At 44.3% G+C, this 24,525-nt stretch overlaps 1 protein-coding gene across 2 annotated transcripts in view; it reads left to right on the forward strand.

Moving 5' to 3' along the window:
* Positions 1–12,688, forward strand: part of LOC111143427 (CD101 molecule) — a 33,834-nt gene extending 21,146 nt beyond the window's left edge. For both annotated transcript variants that reach the window (XM_022497164.1, XM_022497165.1), the window contains exons 7-9: positions 904–1,314; positions 4,394–4,789; positions 12,440–12,688. In XM_022497164.1, the coding sequence (XP_022352872.1) occupies positions 904–1,314; positions 4,394–4,789; positions 12,440–12,675 (1,043 nt within the window). In that variant the 3' untranslated portion in view covers positions 12,676–12,688. The remainder of the gene's footprint in view (positions 1–903; positions 1,315–4,393; positions 4,790–12,439) is intronic.
* Positions 12,689–24,525: the final 11,837 nt, after the last annotated feature.

Genomic DNA, 24,525 nt, shown 5'->3' on the forward strand with positions numbered 1-24,525 from the left:
GATCTTGAGCTCCGGCCACACTGAACTACTTGCAGGTTTTCAAATACTCTATGTTCTCCCTCACTTTTAGTCTTTGTTCAAGTCATGGGTTTTGTGTGAACTCTTTTTTTTTTTTTAAGATTTTATTTATTTATTTGACAGACAGAGATCACAAGCAGGCAGAGAGGCAGGCAGAGAGAGAGAGAGAGAGAGAGAGAGAGAGAGAGAGGAGGAAGCAGGCTCCCTGCTGAGCAGAAAGCCCGATGCGGGACTTGATCCCAGGACCCTGGGATCATGACCTGAGCCGAAAGCAGAGGATTTAACCCACTGAGCCACCCAGGCGCCCTAAGAGACATACAATTTTAATAGCCCACCTACAACTACCTCTTATTTACCCATGTTTGAAGGCAAAAACAAACAAGGAAATGTCAGCAAATTGTGAATCCAGGAGTATTCTGGAGAGTGAGTACACAGACAAAGCATTAATAGGGTCACTTTCTCTCACTGATTTATAAGATGCGACAGAAGAGAAAATGTCTAGGCTTTGATAGTGAGGCATTACCATGTAGAAGAGATTGGTTTTCTGTATGACACTCCATCCTGCCCCATGTTCTCTATCCTACTCTGCCAGCTAAGGGTAGAACAAGGACCAGTGAGTGGAAGGTACAGAGTGGTAAAATCCAAGTTGACATCAGAAAGAATTCTCTAGTGGCAGTGATGTCCAAAGATGGAACGTGCTGCTTTGTCAGTTGGTGAGCTATCCAGAGGCTTTGTGGGCAGTTAGTGGGACTGTGCAGGACGGAATGCCTACATCCAATGAATGTAGGATGCATTGCCTTAGTTGACCTCTAATGTCCCTTCTACCTTAAAATTCTATTTTCTAGTGAAGTAACAAAAGTTACTGTCACCATTCTTTTAATTTAGAGAGCAAGCTGCAAGTGAACTCAAGCAGTCAAGTCCGAGAGATCCTCATCAACTCCAACACCAACATAGAATGTAGCATCTTGTCCCAGTCCACTGGAGATCTTCAGTTAGCCGTCATTTGGTACTTCTTTCCCAGTTCCACTAACGCAATCTGGCTGAGGATCCTGCAAATGGACCAAACCAATGTTGTAAAATATGGGGATGAATTTCACACCCCAAGGAGAAAACAAAAATTCTACCCCAAGAAAGTTTCCCAAGACTTGTTTCAGCTACACATTTTGAATGTGGATGACAGCGATCAGGGCAAGTACCACTGCACTGTGGAGGAATGGCTCTTGTCTACAAATGGCACTTGGCACAAGCTTGGAGAAAAGAAGTCGGGTCTGACAGAATTGAAACTCAGGCCCACAGGTAAACCTTGCAAGTGTATTCTCACATGTCTTTCTATAGGATTTCCATCTTCTCTTGGGCAGCTTTTCTCTAGAGTGGTTATGTGAAGGTAGAAATATGACCCAGGGTCATAGGAAGAGTGTCCACCTACACAATGAATGCAGGACCTGGTAGCCCAGCAGAGGAAGCAGGTGTCACTTAAGGTGAATCAGTCTGTGGCTTCAAGGTGCTTGGATGGGGACTAGATCCCTTTGGTTTGCTTATTAGCCTGGCAGCCTGGTCTCTGGAGCTACCTAGCGTGTCGTATCTCTAGATCTCTATAATAACAAGCTGTGTCATTCCAGTGGGGCTCTACTGTAATTTGGCAAAGAAAGAGTAATACGAAGCATATTTCTCCCACTGTGAACAGAAACTGTACAACTCTATAGGGATGTGTGGAGAAATTGCTTTTCAACATTTGGCTGCCTAAACATAAGGCGAATAAGAGTAGTTAACTGTTGGAATGGCTTACTGAGTGAGTCTCCTCTTCCTCAGGAGATCTTTAAAGATGTAACAGAAGTTCCATCCATTTGCATTGGTCTAGGAGTGCTGCGGTCAAAATGTGGGCAGGGTTCATTAGATCACTTGGTGTGTGTTAGGTCACCTCCAATGTTGATTAAAATTAAATGAATGTCACAGCGAAGGTTCGGAAACTGGCTGAGATCCAACAGCACAATGCAAATAAGTGGTGCTTAAAATTTTATTTTCAATGTAACATCCAAAAATAAGATTATAATGAACATTGCTCTGCATTAGACAATTAGAGATACAACGAGAAATAAGGCACAGCTCTTGCCTTAAGGAGCTTACAATCTGTTGGGGGCGGCAGAGCAAGACAGTAGCTTAGCGTTGGGATCTCTTCCTGCTGCTCTGCTTCCTCTTCTCCATGTTCTTCAGGCCCTTCTTCTCCCTGCTAAATGTGGGTGTCCCTCAGGGACAGATCCTGGGCCCCTTTGTTTTCTTATTCTCTGCTTGCTTCAGAACTTCTTCAATTCTTCCTTAGTTTCAACTACCACCTTTGATGAAATTGCTCTCAGTCTTGATGTTTAGCTCCAAGTCTTTCTACCCAACTGGCTATTGTACATTTCTACTTGGATGTCCTTGAGACCCTTACACTCAGCAGGTCCCAAACTGCATTATCATCCTTGCCATCCCACGAGACCCGTGCATACTTTTACACTCTCTGTCTGTGTGGCTGGCAGCCCTTTCTCCCATTTGCCCAAGCCAGATCTCAACAGTGTATGCATACCCTTTTTAAGGAGGCAGCCACTCCTTAGCTCAAGCTAGCAAACACTTCCCATCCATAAATGTGGGCTCAGTGTTGTCTGATCTTTTAGTATATCAAGAAATACCTAAAATCTTTCTCGTGTGACATCACTCGATTTGAGAATGTACACAATGAATCTGAGTTCTTTTCAAATTCTGAGGGTGTCAAACAAAACATATCTGTGGGTGGGGGTGGCCAGCTGTGCACCCTGGTGTGGGGTGTGAGTTAAGGAAGAGGCCCCAGGGAAAGATACTGTGAAGGAGTGGTCAGAATTGTAGGAGAGACATTTTCTCTGAAATCAAAAGAGGAGAGAACTTAAGAAGAAAATGGACTTAAGTGATAAAACACACAGAGAGGACAACAAAACAAAGTGTCTTGAGCTGGGAAATTGGGCCCATACTGAGGGTCTTGGCCAGAGCGTGACTGGAAGACTGATTGTAGTCCAGTAGGGAGGAATTAGAGATGAGGAAGCAGAGACAGTATCATATAAACCAATATATCACATACTTTGCCATGAAAGGAAGGAGAGAGTCAAGATGGTAACAATAACAGCAACAAATCCAGGATCAGATAAAGTTATTCTTTTATTTCTTTTATTTTTTAAAAGATTATATATATATGTATATATATTTGAAAGAGAGAGAGAATGGGCAGGGGGAGGGACCGAGGAAGAGAGACAAGCAGACTTCCTGCTGAGCAGGGAGCCTGATGGGGGACTCGATCCCAGGACCCCATGATCATGATCCGAGCCAAAGGCATATGCTTAACTAAGCCACCCAGGTGCCCTGAAGTCATTCTTTAAGTTATTCTTTTTTTTTTTTTTTTAAAGATTTTATTCATTTATTTGACAGAGAGAGAGATCACAAGTAGGCAGAGAGGCAGGCAGGTGGGGGGAGCAGGTTCCCCACCGAGCAGAGAGCCCAATGTGGAGCTCAATCCCAGGACCCTGAGATCATGACCTGAGCCAAGGGCAGAGGCCTAACCCACTGAGCCACCCAGGTGCCCCTGAAGTCATTCTTTTAAAGACAGTTTAATAAATATGTTTGTAGTAGAGTCAAAAATTTAGTGTGTACTATAATTTCTATATTTTGTTTGTGACTATTCTGGCCTTCGAAGTTCTCACCTGCTGGTTAGGAGGGGAACTTTTACAAAAGTAAATGTCAAAATCTGTTTAAAACTTAGTCAACTGGTGAATCGTTGGACACTATGTCAAAAACTAATGATATGTTGGCTAATTGAACATAATAAAAAAAAACAGCTTAGTCTAATCCAGTAATTTAGTGTCTCCTTGAATGGTAGTCTAACACGTGTATAAACATGTTCATTCTCTCTGATAGCCCCCTCTTTCCTTGCCTCTAGAACTGAGATGATATGTGGGCGTATGAGAGGAGGGTAATCTGCTAAGAACAAGGGTCACTGGTGCCATACACAGCTCGAGAGGATGGCTGGAAGTTTTGAAGGATCCCTCTGGGAAGTAGAAGAAAGAGTTGACCGGGGAGGGGTAAAAGCAGCAGGGCAGAACACCCACTGAAGCTAGGTGGTTTCCAGGGCAGGTTTTCAGCAGACAAGAGATAAGGCTGAAGAAGGAAAATGGCCGGTTTGAGTCATAGCACAGAATGTTCTAGCAAATGTGGAGGAAGAACAGGGGTCAAGGAAAAACATGTTACAGATGAAAGACCTGATGTCTAAGGATTTTAAGACCGCATCTCCTCAGTGAAAACTACATTTTTCAGATGCAGTATCCAAACTAAAAATCTGGATTCTTCTCGAACGTATTGCCATTTTATTTCCTAGGAAGTAAAGTACGTGTGTCCAAAGAGTACAGGACAGAGAATGCTACCGAGCACAGCCAGGTGGCCATCCGCTGCAGCCTGGAGAGTCCTGGCAGCTCAGCTTCCCTGTTCTCTGTGATGTGGTACCGGAACAGGGAAAATTCTGGAACGAAAATGCTGGTACACCTGCAGCATGATGGCTTGCTGGAGTATGGCGAAGAGGAGCTCAGGAGGCCTCTGCTCTGTTACCGTTCATCCTCTACAGACTTTGTCCTGCAGCTTCATTGGGTAGAGATGGAGGATGCTGGGCTCTACTGGTGCAGAGTGGCCGAGTGGCAGCTGCATGGCAACCCAAGCAAGTGGGTCAAGCAAGCCTCAGACGAGTCACAGCATATGGTGCTCACGGTGCTGCCTTCAGGTAACAAGGGGCTAATCTGTCCTGGCCCGTGGTCAGGAGAATCTTTGTCTCCTCTCTTATACTTTCCCTCTTAGTTATGTTTTGCTGAAAACAATTTACAGATTCCCTAAAGAAAGTGACTCTGCCATTTCTCAGTGCCAATTTCCATTCCCCATTTGAACCGACAAGGTCTACGAGAGTTTTTGGCATTGACATTTAAATGTCATGGGCATCTGGCCCACTTCCCCCCTTACCCTCCCAAACAAACAAACAAACACACAAAAAAACCATCAACTTTGTACCCTTTCAAAGAACAAAATAATGTTCACAGTAGGCATCCTTACTCCTTGGCTGATTCTCCACTCTCAGAAGGCTCAGATCTGCAGTGGGAGTCAGAGTGAGGGGTAGGAGTATAATGACTTGAGGTTTCATTGGGTTGAAACCAAGTCAACTACATCTAAATGCTCCCCACCTCAAAAACAAAATGAAACCTTTCTCAATGAATAAGTGACAAGCTTCTTATCACTCTATATGTTCAACAGATTAGCAGGATTTTGATAATGATAGTCGTTTGATGTGTGTCTCCTAATGACAGCTTGCAAGGCATTGAAGGAGGAAGTGTGCCCCATAGAACTCGTTTACAGGGCCAACAAGGAGGGTAGCTCCTGAAAGAACTTGGCCACAGCATGGCCATTCTCTATGTAAGAAGACCATTCTACTCAGTGCACAGCTTTAGGTGGGATGTGGAAAAGGTGGTTGTGAAAGAGGAGAGCATCCTTCCAGCCAACCTGGTGCCGAGCACATAATAGACATTCATGAAGCATTTGTTCACGAAAGCAACAGTTTTGCCAGCCAGACCCGTGAATCTTCCCTGGTGATCACTGTGCTGCCTGATGTAGCCAAGCTCATCTCTGAGCCACTCCTTTATGGCAGGGTTTAAGGTGAGGCTGAGAGGCGAGCTATTAGCTGAACTTACACTGGGAAAGGGACACTGGAGGCGTAGAGATGTGGTCTCGGTGTCCCACACCAAGAAGGGTAAGAAGGATCAACGAAAGGTCACATTCCTAAAACACCAGCTAGCTTGGGTGACGCTCCTTAGCATGGAGAAAAGGTGCTGCCCGGGAAGGTGTCAACTTCTTTGAAGTAGGGTTAGTTGGAACCCAGCCCCGGCCAAGCTTCTGGAGAGGAAGCCAATTACCTGATTTGTTCCCTGGGGCTCCATCATCCTTTCCCCTGACCATTCTTCAGCAGAACTTTTCTCCCAAGTGTCCAGAGAGAATTTTTCTTCCTCTTGGCTTTTCTTCTAGTCTAACAATTGTGGGAAGTCCCACAACCCTGAGCACATTCCATACCTGTTTTCTCACTGGAATCCGCAGACCCTATAGCATCAGTGGGTTTTGGTAGCAGCATAAATAGATAACAAGTATAAAACATACCTATTCTGTGACTAAAAAGCACATCTCCTCTGAGACAGATGGGATCCTTCACCGCATATGTATATATCCTGTTAATCTTTGTGGAATCCTTATAAATCAGGTGACAGGTTTTAAAAAAGATGAACTCTGAAAAGAAAACGTTAAAAATTAGGTGGTCTTTGTATTCCTTACAGTCAAAGAAGCTTGAAAGCCTGTGCCACAATCAGCTGAGGGTTTTTTATAACCACATTTAAGGGTTCCCAAGTAAATCCTCAATTACAGGATCTCGCTTCCTCTACCTGGCTATTCCTTTCTGGGAGTTGCAGAGTTGCGGAGGCAGTGGAGGAGGGGCTTTGAAAAATCCCGGGGTTCGGAATTAGATGAGCCTAGGCTCAGATCACAGCCCTGCCACCTACCTACGAACTCATACCCTGGTTATTTAACCTCTGTGAACCTCAGGTTACTCATAAAGTGAGGATCATAATACAAATGTGTATAAAGTAACATGGTCCCTAGAATATTGTAAGTGGTCAAAATGTTAACTCTCTATCCCCTTATGCCACCAAACATGCTACACACACACACACACGTACATATATACGTATGGATATATCCATATATGTGACAAAATATTTTAAGTTGTTCAATAAGTAACTGTGAGGATCTGAAAACACAAAAATGTGTATTACGGAGTCTTTTCCCAAAGAGCTCAGATTCTGATGGGGGACTTGAAGTCCAAAATGATAGCGGTCATCAAAGAAGCAGCCTCAAGATGAAGGAACAGAGGCAGGGCTGGGATAAAGGGCTGTGTGGGGAGGAGATCCAGGAAGTTCCTTGGGGGTATGCAGCCTAGGAAAAGGAAGAGAAGATATTTTAGGAAAAGGAAAGACTATGCAAGATGACATTAAAAGCTGTTGCACAAGGGACAGAGAGGAAGTTAGTGAGATGGAGAGGGTATGGATATCAAAGGGGAGGGTGAACTTATTCATGAATGTTATAGAGTGTCAGCAAACAAGTTCAGGCAGGGGAGGGACAGCATGAGATTTGCATTTTAGAAAGCTCCCATTTGGAGCTGTGTTAAAGATGAACTAGAAGGGAGGCAGACACAGAGAAGGGAGAACCATTTGAAATTGATCGTAGGAACCCAGGTGAGACAAGATGAAGGCCTAAATTAAGGCAGTACACACAAGGGTTGAGAGAAGGGCAGGCATTCAGTGTTGGGAGGCGTCATCTTCAGGAGTTAGACACTGATTAGATATATGTGGAGGGTGCATGAACAGAAGGGGAGAACCAAGGATGAATATCAAATTTTCAGTGGGTATAGAAGAAAAGTCTGAAGGGGAAATTAGTTCAATTTTTAATAAACTGGGCTGGAATTGAGTTTGGAGTACGTGTAAATTACTGGAAGAGTTCTACCTAGTAGACATGGGGACTTCCAAGTGAGATCTTTGCCAGAGCTGTAGATTAGAAGGCATCAACTTATAGCCAATAATGGTGTCCCATGAGGGACTCCTGAGATCTATCACTGTTGATCAGTGCAGAAGAGGAGCCTGTGAAGGGGAATGAAAGGAGTAGCCAAGAGGTAGGAGTGGTACTGTAGAAACCAAAAGCAGAGAGGGTATCAAGAAGGAAGGGAAAGCCAACAGACTCAACTATTTCAGAGAAATCAATGAAGGTAAGAAGGGGGAAATATCCTTTGGATTTCACACTATAGGGCCATTGTAGACAAGTAATGAGAAAATTCAGACTGTGGTGAGAAAGTGGACACAGCAGATACAGATTACACTTTCAAGAACTTTGATGTAGGGCGCCTGGGTGGCTCAGTGGTTTAAGCCTCTGCCTTCAGCTCGGGTCACGGTCTCAGGGTCCTGGGATCAAGTCCCGCATCAGGCTCTCTGCTTGGCGGGGAGCCTGCTTCCTCCTCTCTCTCTCTCTGCCTGCCTATCTGCCTACTGGTGATCTCTGTCTGTCAAATAAATACATAAATAAAATCTTAAAAAAAAATTTAAAAAATTAAAAAAAAAAAAGAACTTTGATGTAAAGGACAAGAGAGGAAATAACAAATGGCAAGAGGTGTCAATGAGCTTTTACTTTGTTCCGTGTTGGTTTGGAGGTGGTAGAGACTTGAGAACCTTTACATTCTGGAGGGGAAAGAGGCAGTGGCAAGGACAAAGGGAAAGATCAGAAGAGAATAGACCAATAGTCCAACACCTTGCATCAACATAGACCACCTCCTGTCTGGAATGTTCTCCCATGTCATCTTTCTCTGGTCAACATCCATGAATCCTCTACCTCCAAGTATAACTGCCACGATCTGTGACTTGCCTTGTTCTCTTAGTTATCACACCTGGCTAACATCCATCTGCACCATCAGACTGTACATTCTGAGAAGGCAAAGACTGAGTGTCTCATTCCTAGCACAGCACAATGCCTGGCAAGTAGAGATGCTCAAGGACTTACCAAATCACAATGTAATTGCACTCCTTGTAAGGACCTGCTTATGTATTAATAAAGTCCAGGTCAGATCTAACATGCTAGCAATTCTCACTTCTCTGGTGGTTTTCCACCACCTCTATGTGGCAATGTCAGGTTGGGTAGTTTAGGACCACCTAAACTGTGGGGCATGTGGCTCAAATGAAGACAAAAAAAAATTAAGAGGAATTCCCTGGGAGAATGGACCTCTCATCTTCTTCTCCATCTTACTTTCTTATCTATGACCATGCCAAGGTAGGGGCTGGAGATATCTTCATCTTTTTATCTCACCCTCAGAACCCAGACATAAATGTCTTATTCTACAGAATTTGCTGGGATTAATTAACAGGCAAGACTATAAGGCTTCCTGGGGACTGGATTAGTTGTAATTATATGGTGTTTGTTCCTATTCCCCAACTTCTATTTGGGTAAGGATATACTTAGAAAGTGAACCTTCAAAGGAGATATGTGCCCCTACCACACTGAAGTTTCTGGAATGACCGTAGAATTTACCCATGCTACCCCAATGCCTCCAACAATGTCTGGCATGTAGTACTTCACAAATGCTTGATGAAAGAAGGAGCAAACAAGTCTTCAAAGGAAACAGGATGCTGTCAGGCACCACTGGTTACGGGATGCACTTGTATCAGGTTCCCTAACCCTACTTTATTGTTGGACAGGAGCCAACTCTCTCACATGGCCACACTTGGCATAGACAGTTGCCAAAGTCTTGGTGGGAGGTGGGAGAGGAGTTGATAGCCCCCATCGTTAACCTGTGTCTTTCTTCTGCTGAAGTACGTATTTCTGAAGCGCTAGCAAAAAGGAGTGCTCCCCGTGGCGTGTTTGGCTGTGGGTGGAAGACAGTTATAAACTAGATCTGGTAATGAAGTAGTCTCATTACATTTTTGGCCCTGCCTTGCAGACCTTGTACTTTGAGCATTGGGCACTTACTTGGATTGATTCAAAATGCCAAACCTTAACGGTTTGGAATGTCACTAATTCTGATCCCAATAGGGGTAAGAGACAGATGGTTCAAAATGGTGATCATGGGATCCAGAGCAAACCCTGCCTTCCCAGGAGAGGTAATTTAGAAGCACTGGAGCTGACAGTCGCTAGCTGTTGGCCAATTCAGCACTGTGAAGAGCATACTTTACCATCCTTTGATGGCAGATTGCTCCAGAGTAGCCTCCTCCCCATTAAGACAGTCAAGCCCTCTGGCAGTCCCTTCATGATGAAGGTTAGAGTCTCAGTGGCAGAAAAAACCAAGTACCAGATTTCTTTCCCCCTTCTGTATGCCAGCTCCATCTCCTCATGATCATACCATCGTCTAACAACGGTGAGACCAAGGTAGACTCTCACCTTCCAGTTCTCTGACACCCATGACTGGGAAGAGAAGTCAGAGTCTCCTACTAAGTAGTCATTAGACTCTCAGTGGACTGTCACCCAGTCGTGGAGACAGAGGGACCAGAGATTTAAGGGAGAGTCTTGGCCTGTGGGAGAACATGGCCAGGCGGGTGACCCGTGTGAGGACTCAGTTGGTCCAGCCCTGTTTTCTGTCCCATCTCTTAAGAGAAGTTGCCCATGATTTTTCCTAACATCCTCACTAGCCTTCCAACTAACATTTATTTCTTGCTGACTCAACAAGTGTGCTGGGCACTCTGTTAAATAACTTATTATGCATTATCTCATCACAACTCTAGAAATTATTATCCCCATTGGATCGATGAGGAAACTAATCATTGTTGAGGATAAGTAATTTGTCTAATGTCGATATCAGTAAGTTGAAGAGCTAGAATGTGAACCCAGGTTTCTTGGGGATGGTAGTCAGTCCCTACCCCGTGTATGAGTAGTGCGAAGTGTCAAACCCCGTACTCCTACCCACCGTTCCCTGCAGCTCCATTCTCTTTCAGCATCTCTAACTCCTCCTTATCCCGTGCCTTCAAATACATTCACATAAGAGCTGGGAGAATTATTGTAGTCAAGCAGGGCCTTGGAGAGAGGGGTCAGGTAGGCTACAGAGAGAGGGGGTGATAAGGATTTAAAAATCCATTTTTATCATTGTCCACCCTTTCAAAAAGGAAAACCAAAATTAGGCTGGAGAATATAAATGAGACCAGAGAAAATCCAGGCCACAAACCCCCGTAGCAACCTGTGAGTCCCGAGCGCTGCGGCCGGTCTAGTGTTCAGTGATGATCTTTACCCTGCGCAACATGATGGCTTCCACCCCTGCGTTCCTGTGGGTGCACTGTACTCATGCAATTAATTCATTCATCAGTTTCCATTGATGACCCACAGACCAAGTGCTGGACAAGGTAAAAAGATGCATCAGACGTAGGCCCCGTCTTTCAGGAGCTCACAGTGCAGGAGTTGGAAAAATGTTTAGATTCTTTCTTGACTTCCACCAAAGAGACATTCTTCTCGGTGCAAGATGCATCAGCAATGCGGGAAACAGGGATTTTCTTGCAGCAGAGGTTGGTGGAAATGATCTGTAAAGCTGTTTACATCTCTAAGAATCTATAATCCCTTGAATCCTGTAACTTCACCTTTGAAGAAGAATGTGTTTATAGTCATTACAATTTTCCAATAAAAGCACAACTACTATTAGCATCCAATTTTCCGGAAGAGCCCGGATTTCAAATATCCTGTCGTAAATACATGTAGATGGAAGACTACATCTAGCAGCTGGTGTCTCTCTGAGCCTGTGTCTTTTTGCATGGAGAGTCTGTAAACCCCGTCCTTGGACTAGGAACTCCGGGAGCTGCTTCCTGGAATCTTGGAAAGTCTGCGGTCCTGTCCCTCTGCTTCCCTGGGCACATGGCCGGGAATCACTCTGGGGAGGTGCAGTGCGTGCTCTGTGTGTCTATGTGTGATGGGGCTTTCCCATGGGCTGCAGCTGCCTGACGGTCATGTGCTTCGGGCTGCCTTTATATAGTATCCTTTGCCCCCGTGGTTGCAGTCAGTCCCATTCAGTTCAGATCAGCGAAAGCTTCTATGCATGTGTGTGGGACACTGCAGGGGACACGGGAACAAATGACACTATCAGGCAGACTCAAGTAACGGTGGATGAAACCAAGGAGATGGTTAAGGGGGAACAAAAGAGGTCTACACCAAGGGGTATGTGAGAAGAGGATCTTGGAAGACCATGCCTGAGGCAGGAAGGATAACCCTGGGGAGGAAGAGGGTCATATGATCTGGGTCAGAAGGACCCAGAGGATTCGGGTATAGAGTGTGTGGGCTGGAGGGAGGCGATCGTGAGAGCAACACAGGAAAGGAGCCCAAAGGAGGGTGCCCCAGGGGAGACCCATCTGGAGGGTCGGGAAGGGAGGGAGCTGCTCACCGTGGGTGCTGTCGTGTGAAGACAAGACGGTGTGAGAGTGTGTGCACGCGCACATAAGAAGCAGCAGTGGGAATAACTCAGTTAAAAATTCAGGACCAGCAACAGAGTTGAGAACGAGGGCTGAATTATAGATCTCTTTTCTGAGGATAGAAGATTAAAGGAGAGGGTTTCTTTTTTGTTTTGCTTTTCTTCGCGGCTGTTGGTTTTAAGTAGGTCATTGGAACCCCAGCGGTTAGAACTTGCTGGGTGAAGGCAGCGAGGCTGGAAAAGCACCATTCTGGGCTTCTCTTCCCACTGCTTCCCTCTTTCTGCCCTCCTGTGATTTGAGGGCCCGCGGTTCTTGCCCGTATTTGCCTGTAACAATAAATCCCCCAGGTGTTTATGGTTGATTGTTGCAGGGAATTTGGAGACTGATTATCTTCTTGGTCGTTCTCCTTTTCATTGCAGAGCCCACACTTCCTTCCAGGATCTGCTCATCGACATCTTTACTCTATTTCCTGTTGGTCTTCCCCTGCATTCTGTTGATTCTTCTGCTTATTTCTCTCTTCTGCTACTGCCACAAGGCCAGGAAGTTGTCGGCAATGAGTCTAAAAGCACAGAAAGAAAAGTCTCTTTGGATGGACTTGAAAGGGACTGGAGACTGGACAATAAACCAGAGGTACAAGGAAGAGGAAGACCATTGAATCCGGAGAGCTTCCATCAGCCCCAGGGAAAGTGCGGGCTTTGGAATTGAACTGAGCCACTTGTGAATGTGAATGAATCCGGGTTGGGTCCTTCTTGGTGTCCATGGCCTTGGGCAAGTTACCTAGGAATCATAGGGAATGTTTATTGAGCGTGTTTGTGGGACCCACACCATGAAGTGTTTCTTTGCGTGTTGCCCTCATCTACCCCTTGTATCCTCCCAGGAGCTAGACGATTTACCCTGTTTTTCACTGGCCATACCTCACAGAGGTTCAGGGTCCCTGTCTGTAAGGAGAGAACCTCCCTCTCACAGCCTCCTGGGTATTTGGTAAGATTCTACAGCAAAGCCTGGGTGAGAATACCCTGTACTTTTCCCTCCCGTATGTCACTGACTCCCAGGAGAGCACTCCGAGTGGTCCAGTCATGCTGGCCCTTGGGCATCCTTTGCCCCCAGATTACAGGTGTAGGAAGGGCCCTGATGTCAGCAAGGCAAAAGGGTATTAGGGATGTGCCCTTCATTCATATCCCATCTGTCTTGCAAGGTGAGTGTGACTTCCCTGAAAGCAGAACGCCCATCGTTCCCTCATCCCATCTATGAATGCTTTGCAAGAACAAGCTCTGTGTAGAGGGTCCCTGATCAATATTGGTCCTTCCATGAAGCTGTAAAGCATTTTGTAGTCTGAATTTCTATTTTCTTCCCTTCCTTTCCTTTCCTATCCTATCCTATCTTTCTTTCTTCCTTCTTCCTTTCCTTCCTCTCCCTCCCCCTTCCTCTTTTTCTTTTCTTTTCTCTTCTCTTCTTTGCTCTTCCTTCCTTCCTTCCTTCCTTTCTCTGTCTCTCTCCCCCTTTCTTTCTTTCTTCTGTCTATTAGCATTAGGTCATTGCTAAGAGAAAACTTTTATTTTTTTTTTTTTTTTTTTTTTTTTAGTAAGAGTCATCTGATCAGCCCCTAAGACCTCATACCTCCCCTTCCTCCCCACACCAAAAGATCCATCTGGGTCCTGGCTCTGAGCCAAGGCCTTATTTTCTGTGACCAGACAGCATTAGTAGTAGCTCAGGGCATTGTGGTAGTTATCAATGGAGGAGGAGGAACAGTGCCCCTGCCCTGTCCTCCCCCAGCAGCGGCTAAGAGCTCGTGGGAAGCAGTGGGTCAAATCTGGTTCCTCAGGGGTCCCCTATTCTCAGCCAGGAATAGTCGAGGGTAGGGTGGGGTGTGGTTCGGGAGTGTCCTGGCTTAAGGTTTTCAACATCGGCCCTCAGGATACAACAACGGTTCCCACTGGGCCTGAGGTCTCCTCACCTTTGTTTCAGAAGCCATTCTGGGCCTGTTGGAGCCAGAATTGGAAATCAATCAGTGTGGCCTAACAGACTTGAGAAAACCCATCTATTTATTATCTATATGACCAACAGGGTTGCTTTAACACTCACTGATTTGCATTTCCAAGGAGAGCAATTTATTTTTAATTATTTTATCAAGCACACGTCTTCTCCAAACATAATTAGTTCCTTTGCAAGGGGAGCATCGGAGGCTATGAGAACTCCCAGTGTAGACCTCTATGTCCCTTCTGTTCATCTCCCTTTATAGGCTCATTTAAAATATCCCAAGTGTATCCTTAAATGTGTCAATGCATTTGTCTCTTTTCTCAAAGGGAGGGTGGCATATTTTTCAGAAAACAAAGCTAAAGGTGAGACTTCTTAGAAAGTGTGATGCCCCCTGCCCCCCCCCCGAAACCTGTATTTTAATTGGGATTTTGAAGGAAAAGGGAGCAGAATCGAACCCCATCAGATAATGAGAACGGATTCTAGTGCTGCCCTCTGCCTGGGGTCCTCTCTCCCCTGACTCCTTCCCTCTCTGCTCACCTGGGTCCAGCCTTTCGGCTCAGAGCTCACCGGCTGTTTCTTCACCTTTGGATCCAGCCCAGACAAGGCACAGAGCAGACTCGCAGATGTCCAACTGCGCTGCCCAGAGCCAAGCTTGGGACCGCTTATTCCCCAGGGAGCACCTCCTTGTGCCTGGCCTGGGATAGGTGTGAGGAATCCAGCGGGGATGCAGCCAGACACAGCTCTAGTCCCCTGGGATCATCATCTTGTCTCTTCCGGATCCTGTGCCTTCATACAGCACGCTACATGTTCTCAGAAGCCACGTTGCGCTCTTTGGCCCATCATGAATTTTTAGGCAACTAAACCCCAAAGTCGTCTTTTCTCTTTTCCAAACTGAATAAAATTTGTGTTCACCCAAATCAATCGACGTTTTACGCGAAACCTCTTCTCTTTCCAAGGAGGTACCATTGGAAATGGTAAAATGTTCCATTTTACTCTCGAACACTCAGTGGAGAACTTGACTTTTATTCACTGATTTCAACTTTTCCATTCGTTCTATGTAAGCACCTGGTTTTCCTTTCAGCGTCTTGGGTTTTCAGTCCTCCTCGGCAACAGAACAAAACCGTCTCGGGGAGTTGGCTACCTATGGCCCGCAGGCTGAGCAGCCTACCACCCATTTTGTAAAATAGGAGCTGCGGGAAGACAGCATCTCCCATTTGCCTGCATATTACCCCAGGCTGCTGTCATCATAAAACAGGAGAGGTGAGTAGTTGCCATAGAGACTCTATGCCTAAAATGTTTACTTTCTGGCCCTTTGCAGAAAAAGTTTTCCAACCCTACCCTGTTTTAGTGGCTATGTTCTGTCTTAACCATGCACTGTGTTCCTGGGACCCTTGGCCTATTGTACGGGTATCTGTTATATACACGATTAACTGAAGAATAATCTGAGGCCCTCCAGATTGGTGTCTGGTCCAAGCTGTTGTGAAGTTCGAATCCTCTGCTACACTCCTCTTAGAGATGGAAAACTCATCACCCTGGAGGCCCTCCTGCTCTGTGCAGGACGAGAAGACACGGACGTGTATAAGGCATATGTAGGTGGTTTTCATTCTTTTTAGTCTATGGATAATGTATAGGAAATAGCTGATGTATGGCAGAATATGGATACAATGGTAGAAAGTCAAGGCCATAATACATTCTTACAGTTGCACAGAAGCTGTTCATCGTCTCAGAGTTTCAGGGCACCCCCATGCAAAAGGGACTGTTACCATGTCCTACAGGAGAGACAGGGATGCTTAGAGGATCTGGGTTGATCCAGGATCATCCAGCCATGTGTAGAAGAGAGAGAGCCCTGATATAGGTCTGCTGGTACCCAATCCTAGAGTCTTCCCACAGTAGACACTATGCTCAAAGCACAGCGATGGGGAACATCTGGTAATGATAATATCCACCTTGCATGGTGGTGGAGCATAGAATCAGACACTTACATGGAGATAAGTTTTAAAACGTTTCAAGTCATAAATGCATATGGGCATAACCAAGTTTTTTTCAGGCCTCACCTGTCTGTGCACATAAAAGCATTTAAATCAAAGATAATCAAATTCTATAGACTTTTGCCTCCAAGCTACTTACACAGGTTGTTGGCCTTCTATAAAGTGTTCTTCAAGTATTTCTGGGGATTCCATAGCATTCTGGGAATTCATATGAACTCACAAACAAGTCCACTCCTGCATGGTTTCCTGCTGCTCTGTTCATATCTCTGGGCTCCCACTGTGGCTAGGATGCTAGAGTGTACGAGGTATCAAAGCTGGATGGTGTTCCATGGTAAGCAAGGAAAAGCACCTCTCACTCTGTCCTCATGTCGCACTCTGGATTGCAAATGAATCCAAAATTCCTTGTGCCCCCATGTCTCCAAAGATTGTAAAAACAGGTCCTGTAGCTTTTGCCTAGTACTTCCTTGCTCCACAGGGACCAGACCCCAGTCAGTCTGGGCCCAGTTTGGGAGAGAGAGACATCACGCTGTTTTCCATTCCCCCCAACTCAGCTCCTGGGAACCTGTGAGTACATCTTCCTCCCAGGCCTCCTATCTCCCCTGCTGCTGAGTGCAAATTGTACTTCTGGGGTGTCCGCCCACTCATCAGACTGGCCCAGGGAAGTTTGCATTCCCTGCAGGCTCAGCTGGGACTTTGGTTGGCTATTAATTTTTACCCCTAATGCAGTAGAGTGCTGTGGCAATTGAGAAATCAGACACAACTTCATGAAGAAGATGTCGTTTGAACTAGGCTTTCAAGTCAGGAAATATTTTGACAGGGGAGAAGTTGGGATAAATAGTAGTCTGGAGGCAGAGGGAGCTCCATGAAAAGCAAAGTATGTAGAATAGCTTTGGTTTGATTTAAGTGTCAGATGTATGGAGCAATGAGAGATACACGTATGGAAATGTTAGAGTGAGGAGGGGCAAGAGAACAGATCTTGAACATACATAAAAATTTGGACTTTATTTGGTGGACAATGGTGAGTCACTGAATGTTATTTAGCATGGAGGGAGCAGCTCTCCTTTAGGAGAATTGAAAGAGCAGCTGCATAGATGATGGGTGAGGGTTGAGTGAGGCCTGGGACAGTACCAAGGTGAAGCAGGGCAGCCAACCTCAGGAAATAATCTCCATTTTCCTAATTTGTTTAACAGGGATAAAATCAATTTTGTGAGGTTTGAGGACTGAGAAAAATTATCAGAAAGATTCAAGTATCACATCAAGTTCATAGAGGTAGTTAATGTATATTGTTAAATATAATGATAACATGAGATTCTTTTTCTGTTTAGTAAATATTTGTTTACCTGATTTTCTATTGATAAGTGAAGAGGTAAGAGAGTTAATATCTTTTCACTTACCTGGCTTTCCCTTTGTCTTATCTTTTTTTTTAAAAAAAGATTTTGTTTATTTGAGAAAGAGTCTGTGAGAGCGAGAGAGAGAGAGAGAGAGAGAGAGACAGAGAGCGAGCAAGCATGAACAGGGGGAGGGTCAGAAGGAGAGGGAGAAGCAGGCTCCCCACTGAACAGGGAGCCCCCTGAGAGGCTTACACGGGGCTCCATCCCAGGACCCTGAGATCATGACCTGAGCCCAAGGCAGATGCTTAACAGACTGAGCCACCCAGGTGCCCCTGCCTTATCTTTTTTTTTTTTTTTAAAGATTTTATCTTTAAGTAATTTCTACCCAATGTGGAGCTCGAACTCACAACCCCAAGATCAAGAGTCATATGCTCCACTGACTGAACCAGCCAGGCGCCCTTACCTTATTTTTTTGATCCTTGCTTTTATGTTTATTTTACTTGTTAGATATTTGCAGTTTTTACCATGTCATCTTTAAATCCAAGGCTTCTTCTGGATCAGCTCTGACTTTCAGATAGAGGTATTTTGACTAGAAGCTTAATTGTCACATTAAACCATTTGCAAAGATGGAAGACCACTTTGGATAGGAGGTATGAGTAAGTTCATATGTCATTAAATAATCAGTAAATGAAAACCCAAATTCATTATGCCTTTAAGGTCACAATGGTACAGGTTGTTGAAAGTGTGTGCTTCAATTTTATATGGAGAGATAATCCATTCTTGTGGATTGAAAGTCTCCATACTGTTAAGAGGTCCATTTTCTCCAAACTGTTCTATAGAGTTGATGCAGTGGTTATCAGTGGGGGAGGGAGGGCATGGCAGTTGTGGCTCTCCGAAGGACATTAGGCAATTTATGGAAGCATGTTTTTGTGTGGCACAGCCTGGGGTAGGGGATTGCTACTGGTACTTAGTGGGTAGAAGCCAGGGATGCTGCTAACTTCCCCCAATGCACAGGACAGACACCTTTCCCCATAGCAAAGAATTGCCTGGCCCCAAATTTCAATAGTGTTGAGGATAAGAAACCCTGATTTAATGGAATCCTAATGAAAATCTCAGGTAATTTTTAGAAATTGGCTAACTCATTCTAATAATAAATAAAAATATAAATAATCTAGGATAGACAATATTAAAAAAGAAAAAGTTGGAGGAATTACGCTCTCAAATTCCAGGAAGTTCTATGAAGCTATAATAATTTTAAAAGTCTGTTATGGGACACCTGGCTGGTTCATTTGGTGGAACATGTGATTCTTGATCTCAGAGTGATGAGTTTGAGCCCCATGTTGGGCATGGAGATTACTTTAAAAATAAATAAATAAAATGTGATAGTATTTTAAAAACAAACAAACAGTGTGTTATAGGTACAGGTATAAACAGCAATGGAGGAGAATGGAATCCAGAAATATACTTACATATGTTCATTTACCTAATTTCCATTATAGGTGCCATTGCAGTAGGGAAATCATTCTTCCAGTAAGTGGTGCTGATACAATTGGATAATTGTATGAAAAAAAAATGAATCTTGACATCTACTTCATGTTTTATACTACAAAAGAAAAAAATTAATTGGACATCACTAAAATAAAATATTTCTGTTCATCAAAGGCATCATTAATAAAGTGATTATACAAGGCATGGATGGTGGGGAAGATAGTCACCAAACATACCTAACGAAGACTTACATCCAGAATATATAGAACTCCTATACATCCATTTTTTTTTTAAAAGGAGGAGGAGTCTGAAACTCAATTTAAAAATAAGTAAAGGACTTGAACAAGGGATTTTATAAAAGAGAGTTATCGGAACTGTCAGTAATCATATGTATCAGTTCAGGCTTCAGGAAACATATGCCAAGATGGGATTAGACATGCAGTGGGTCTACTGAGGGAAATGCTTATGAAGGAAAAGGGGGTGGAGCAGGAGAGGTAGGGAGAGCCTGGACTGGGGCAGGTTGGACATCTTTTAAAGGAAACAGAGAAGGAAGAAGGATTATGTAGGAAGAACTTTGGATTCAGTGTAATTTTGAGATATTCTGGGCCATTGATGGGAGTATCTTGAACAAAGTTTGGCTGTTGGAGGAGTGCTCCACTGGGCAGAAATGGCCTAGCTCTAGTATCCCTACCACACTTAGTCTTTGATGGAAAGCAGAACTGGGAAAATGTGGCATAGGCATGAGCATGGTGACGGATGTCAAGATCTAGCTGCTAGAAGCTGTCAGTCAGCTATGTTTCCTGCAGAAGGTTCTCTTGAAGGGAGATTTGAGTTGTGCAGCTCCAAGGACACAGCATCTGAAAAGATGGTCAACATCATCATTCATCAGCAACCTGCAAAGTAAGACACCAATGAGATATCTCTCTCATCAGGATAATTAAAATGTAAAAGACAATATCAAATACCAAACACAGGTAAAAGCTTAGAGTTACCAGAACTTAATATGTTGCTGGTAACAGTGTAATAGTTCAACTATTTTGTAAAATAGATTGGTAGTTTTTGATAAAGGTAAACACATACCTGCCCTATGATCTAGCAATTCTGCTCCTTGCATTTACCCAAGAGAAATGAATACCTACATCCACTAAAAGATGCATATAAAAATACTCACAGCTTTAGCCATCATTCCTAAAACCTGGAAACAACCCCATTCCCCATCAATAGGTGAATGGATACAGAATTTATTTATAGTGTAGAATACTACACAGTATTCTATAATACAGTATAACATTCTGTATTATATTCTATAATACAGTATAACATTCTGTATTATATTCTATAATACAGTATAAATACAGTATTCTACAGTATAAATAAATAATATATAAATAAAATAAACTACTGACATACATAACACCACAGATGAATAGCACAACATGTTTTTTTTAGTAAAAGAAGCCAGAGGTATACACTATATGATTCCATTTATTTGAAGTCCAAGAACCAGCAAAGGAGTCTATGGTGACATAAGTCTGAACAATCAGCTCCCCTGGCGGGAGGGGTATTGGCTGGGAAGTAGCATGAAGAACCTTCTGGGGCAACTGAAATGTTTTTTATCTTTACCTAGGTAGTGGTTTCATGGGTGTATACCCATATAAAATTTTATAAAATTTACTAAGCTATTTTCTTAAGATTGAAGAATATCTGTAAATAATATACAACTTATATAAATATAATAATATATAACTTAAATAACTTACTGTGTGTAAATAACTTAAACCTACGTTTTTAAAATAACATCTCTCTTTCAAAAAGTATTTGAGGAACACTTAGGTGGCTCAGTTAGTGAAGCGTCTGCCTTTGGCTCAGGTCCTGATCCCGGGGTCCTGGGATCAAGTCCTGAGTCAGGCTCCTTGCTCAGCAGAGAGCCTGCTTCTCTCTCTGCCTGCACGCCCCCCGCTCTCTCTCCCTTTCTCTCACCCTCTCTCTCTGACAAATAAATAAATAAAATCTTAAAAAAAAAAAAGTATTTGAGAACCAACTAGATGACTAACCAGAGTGAGGGATTTTAATATAGAGGGCTATAAGATTTATTTATTCCACAAACATCTTCTGATATTCTGCATGTGCCAAGACATATGGTAGGAGCTAGGAATGCAGAAACATCGGGAATCATCCACTCCCTCTAAGAGGAAAGAAGAAAAGAGTTAATGTTCTCTATACTGAGCGACCGTCACGAGTTATGAGGACTGGATCTTTATGACGAACTTGTGAAGCTGAGATTAAACCAGAAACCAGAGAAAGCAGTTAAACATTGCACCTTTAAGTATGAGTGGCAGAGCTAGTATTTAAACCCAGGTGCATTGACTCCAAAAGCAATGGTCTCTCTATCGCAGTGTGCTTCCTCTAGTTGTAAGGACTCTACCGTCTCATTTTGAGCAAAGATCTGTACACACAAGGTGAAACAGGAGTTCCACTGGGATAGAAAAAAATAATGATAGGTGCTTGCTTTATCACATGCTAAGTGCCCATTTGCTCTAAAAACGCGAGGAGGAATTTGGATTAGAAAACAAGGGATCTCTTGGCACCCTTTGCCCTGGTTCCCACAGGTGTCCATTCAACCCAATGCATGTTTTTGTTATGGGCTCCCATGATTGAAGGCAAATGCTACAAGTTCTTGAGTCTGTCTTTAGGCAAACTTGTCTTTAGGGAAACTGGCAGCAGAAAATTCTTTGAGGATCTTCTGTTGCCAGTACCCAAGATAGGACCAGCCTAATAAGATGGCGCTGATGTCAGAATGGCCTTTATTACTCTATGTGGACCAAACACCTTCTAGTCCTAGAACTGACAAATGGGGATGCTGCTCAAAAACTATCACTATTAAAGCAAAGCTGGAACAGTGGTACAGGAGTCTGGAGTGGCTAGACTTGGCTTTGATACTGAAGAAGAGTTATGGCTCTGTCCAACTTTGGGTCCTAACACACACATACCAAACTCTAAAGTCTAAGTTTCAGGTCCAAATTCCTCGCTTGAAACTTTTCTTGATCGAGGGAAGGTATTCAGGGTATGGGTCATTCAAATGCAGTAAACCAAGAGACTCCTCACCTGGCAACAACAGGCTAAATGGGGACTGTGATATTTAGTAATTGTCTCACACAAAAGAAATCATCAGTACATGGGCCCTTTTGGGAAGTAAGAGGCATCAAGATAAAATTGAGGCTGCTAAACTTCTCCTTCTTAGGTTTCTCCACTTTGACTCTTTGCTCCTTTTAGATAGTATGCTCAATGAATATATCCAGTTTTTAAGTCAGGACAGTGAGCTCCAGATTTAGACTGCCTGCATGCAAATCCTGACATCCATCACTGGCTGTGTCATCTTTGCCAGTTAATCTTCCTTTGCCCCACTTCCCTCACCCATACGAGGTGAAGCCCATTACTTCATGGAGCCTGTTGCAAGGGTTAAAGAGATCTGTGTGTATGGGGGTTAGAATTCTTGAATCTTAGGTATCACCATTATCATCACTGACAAGCTGGACATTCTAATCCTTTCTACCCCTAAGAAGGAAACCAGATACCTGCATTTGACATTCTAATTCTTAACATGATAGTGGACAGAACTGGGTATGGACATGGAATGCAAGCATGGGCTTTGCTACAAAAGGGGATCATTGTTTGGGTCCACAGCCCAAGAGCCTAATTTAGAGAAAGATAAGTATGAAGTTTCAGGAAAGAGGAGCATTTGGACAAAATTGTCTGAGTGCTTTATAGTTAAATGAAGAGCCAGGGTAATTTAATCCAGGAGTTCCAAGTGAAGATATATAAATATATGGGAATTAATGGGGAATGGAGTCACTAGAGACTCCTATCCTGAGGTACTTTATACCTGTATTAATTAACTAATTCAATTTGCATGTAGATTTGAGTGCAAATGGCACATTTGGAAAACAAATGTTATGGTAGGTAGCAAATAATTAGCTTGGGAATTTGTTTTCGTCAGCACAGACTGCCATAACAAAATACCATTGATTGGGCGGCTTAAACAACAGAACTTTAGTTTCTCACCATTCTGGAGACTAAAAGTCCCAGATCAAGATGCCAGCCAGCTGGCAAGGGCTCTCTTCCCAGCTTGTAGACTGCCAACTTCTTGCTATGTCCTCATATGACAGAGAAAGAGAAACAGAGAACACACACACACACACACACACACACACACAGGAAGAGAGTCTCTCTGCTATCTCTTATAAGGGCACTAATCCTGGTCCTGAGGGCCTCATCCTCAGGACATGATTTAACCTAATTATCTCCCAATGGGCCCACCTCCAAATACCATCACACTGGGAAATAGAGCTTTGTCACATGAATTTGGGGAGACACAACTCAGTCCATAGAGGAACTGATGGTGTAATTAATGAGTTGAACCGTGGTCTCCATGGCTGTTAGCATGGTTCAGAGGGTTCCGAGGGAGTAAGTTATTTGGTTTTTTGTTCTTTTTTTGTTTGTTTGTTTGTTTGTTTGTTTTTTTGCACATGCACACACTCGGGTAAGGTATACAGCTTAACAGCAAAGCTGCTCAAGTGGGCAGAATTTTCCCCACCTTCCACTTAGCCATGCTCCAGCTGTCCTGTCAGATGTAGGCAAGCAGGAAAGGAGCAGGAATTGTGTCATCTGGGAAAAAAGCGTGAGCTTGGAAAGGGATGCTTAAACATGCATACAGAGCTCCGGGCTGGCATACACAGAGCCTGGGCGAGTCCTCTTCCGCAGCCCCTCTTTAATGCTGTTTTTGTCTCCTCTGGACTGAAGGAGCAGTGTGGAGGGTTGGCAGGAGGGGTAGTGGGGAAAGCAGGAGCAAAAGAGGAATTGGAGAGAACGAGGCAATTAGCTTAAGAGTGGGAAAGCAGAAATAAAAGACAAGAAACCACTGAAAGCACAACTTCACAGCCCCCAACCCCACCCAAGCTCTTCTCTGGGGCTCAGGTGGGTGGGTCACATCCCCGGGTCTGAAGGCACCTGCTGACCGGGAGAAGAAAGGAGGCTGCCTGTTTACAGGAAGAATCTTCCAGTTGCCAGGAGAGGCAGCAAGCCCCTCGGCACAGAGAACAGGCCTCGCTGTCTCCTGGCTACCCTAGAGGACGAGAAATTCTGTTAGCTGTGCAGAGGACTTCTGCTTAGAGAAAGGTGGAAGTTGGTCTAGGAAAGGAAGGGTGGGACAGCTCTAAAGGAGAAACGAAGAGCTAGGAAGAGCTCCATCTTTTGAAGGCGATGCCCTGGGCTACCCAGGAAGGCCGCTTCAGATCTCCATCAAAAGGGTTACCAACTCTCCTCCTTCTCATAGTGGGACGGGAGCAAATCCACCACCCAGAACCAGCTGGCCCTCATCCAAATGCATGGAAACTGGAGAGAGAACCAGCAGGGAGGTGGCAGATTAGATAAGAAGTGGGAAGTGACAGATGCTGTCAGGCAAGTCGACAAGACGGGAGATGGTGCGGCTGAACGATCACTAGACTGGTGCCCGTCGAGGGCCTCTGTCCTGAAGAACCACAACCCCCGGCAGCTTCCAGGCTGCTTCCGGTGCCGCTCACCGAGAAAAAAATCGCCCACATTAACCTCACTTCCTCTTCCGCTCCGCTTTGCACGCTGGTAAGTCAAGGGACAGGTACAGAGCATGCGTGAGCTGCTGCAAGGCTCTCGGCGCGAGGAACAGCCTGGCGCTCTGCTCGGTGC

This window comes from Enhydra lutris, unplaced genomic scaffold, assembly GCF_002288905.1.
Source record: "Enhydra lutris kenyoni isolate GAN:26980312 unplaced genomic scaffold, ASM228890v2 scaffoldscaffold9, whole genome shotgun sequence".
Classification (NCBI taxonomy): domain Eukaryota; kingdom Metazoa; phylum Chordata; class Mammalia; order Carnivora; family Mustelidae; genus Enhydra; species Enhydra lutris.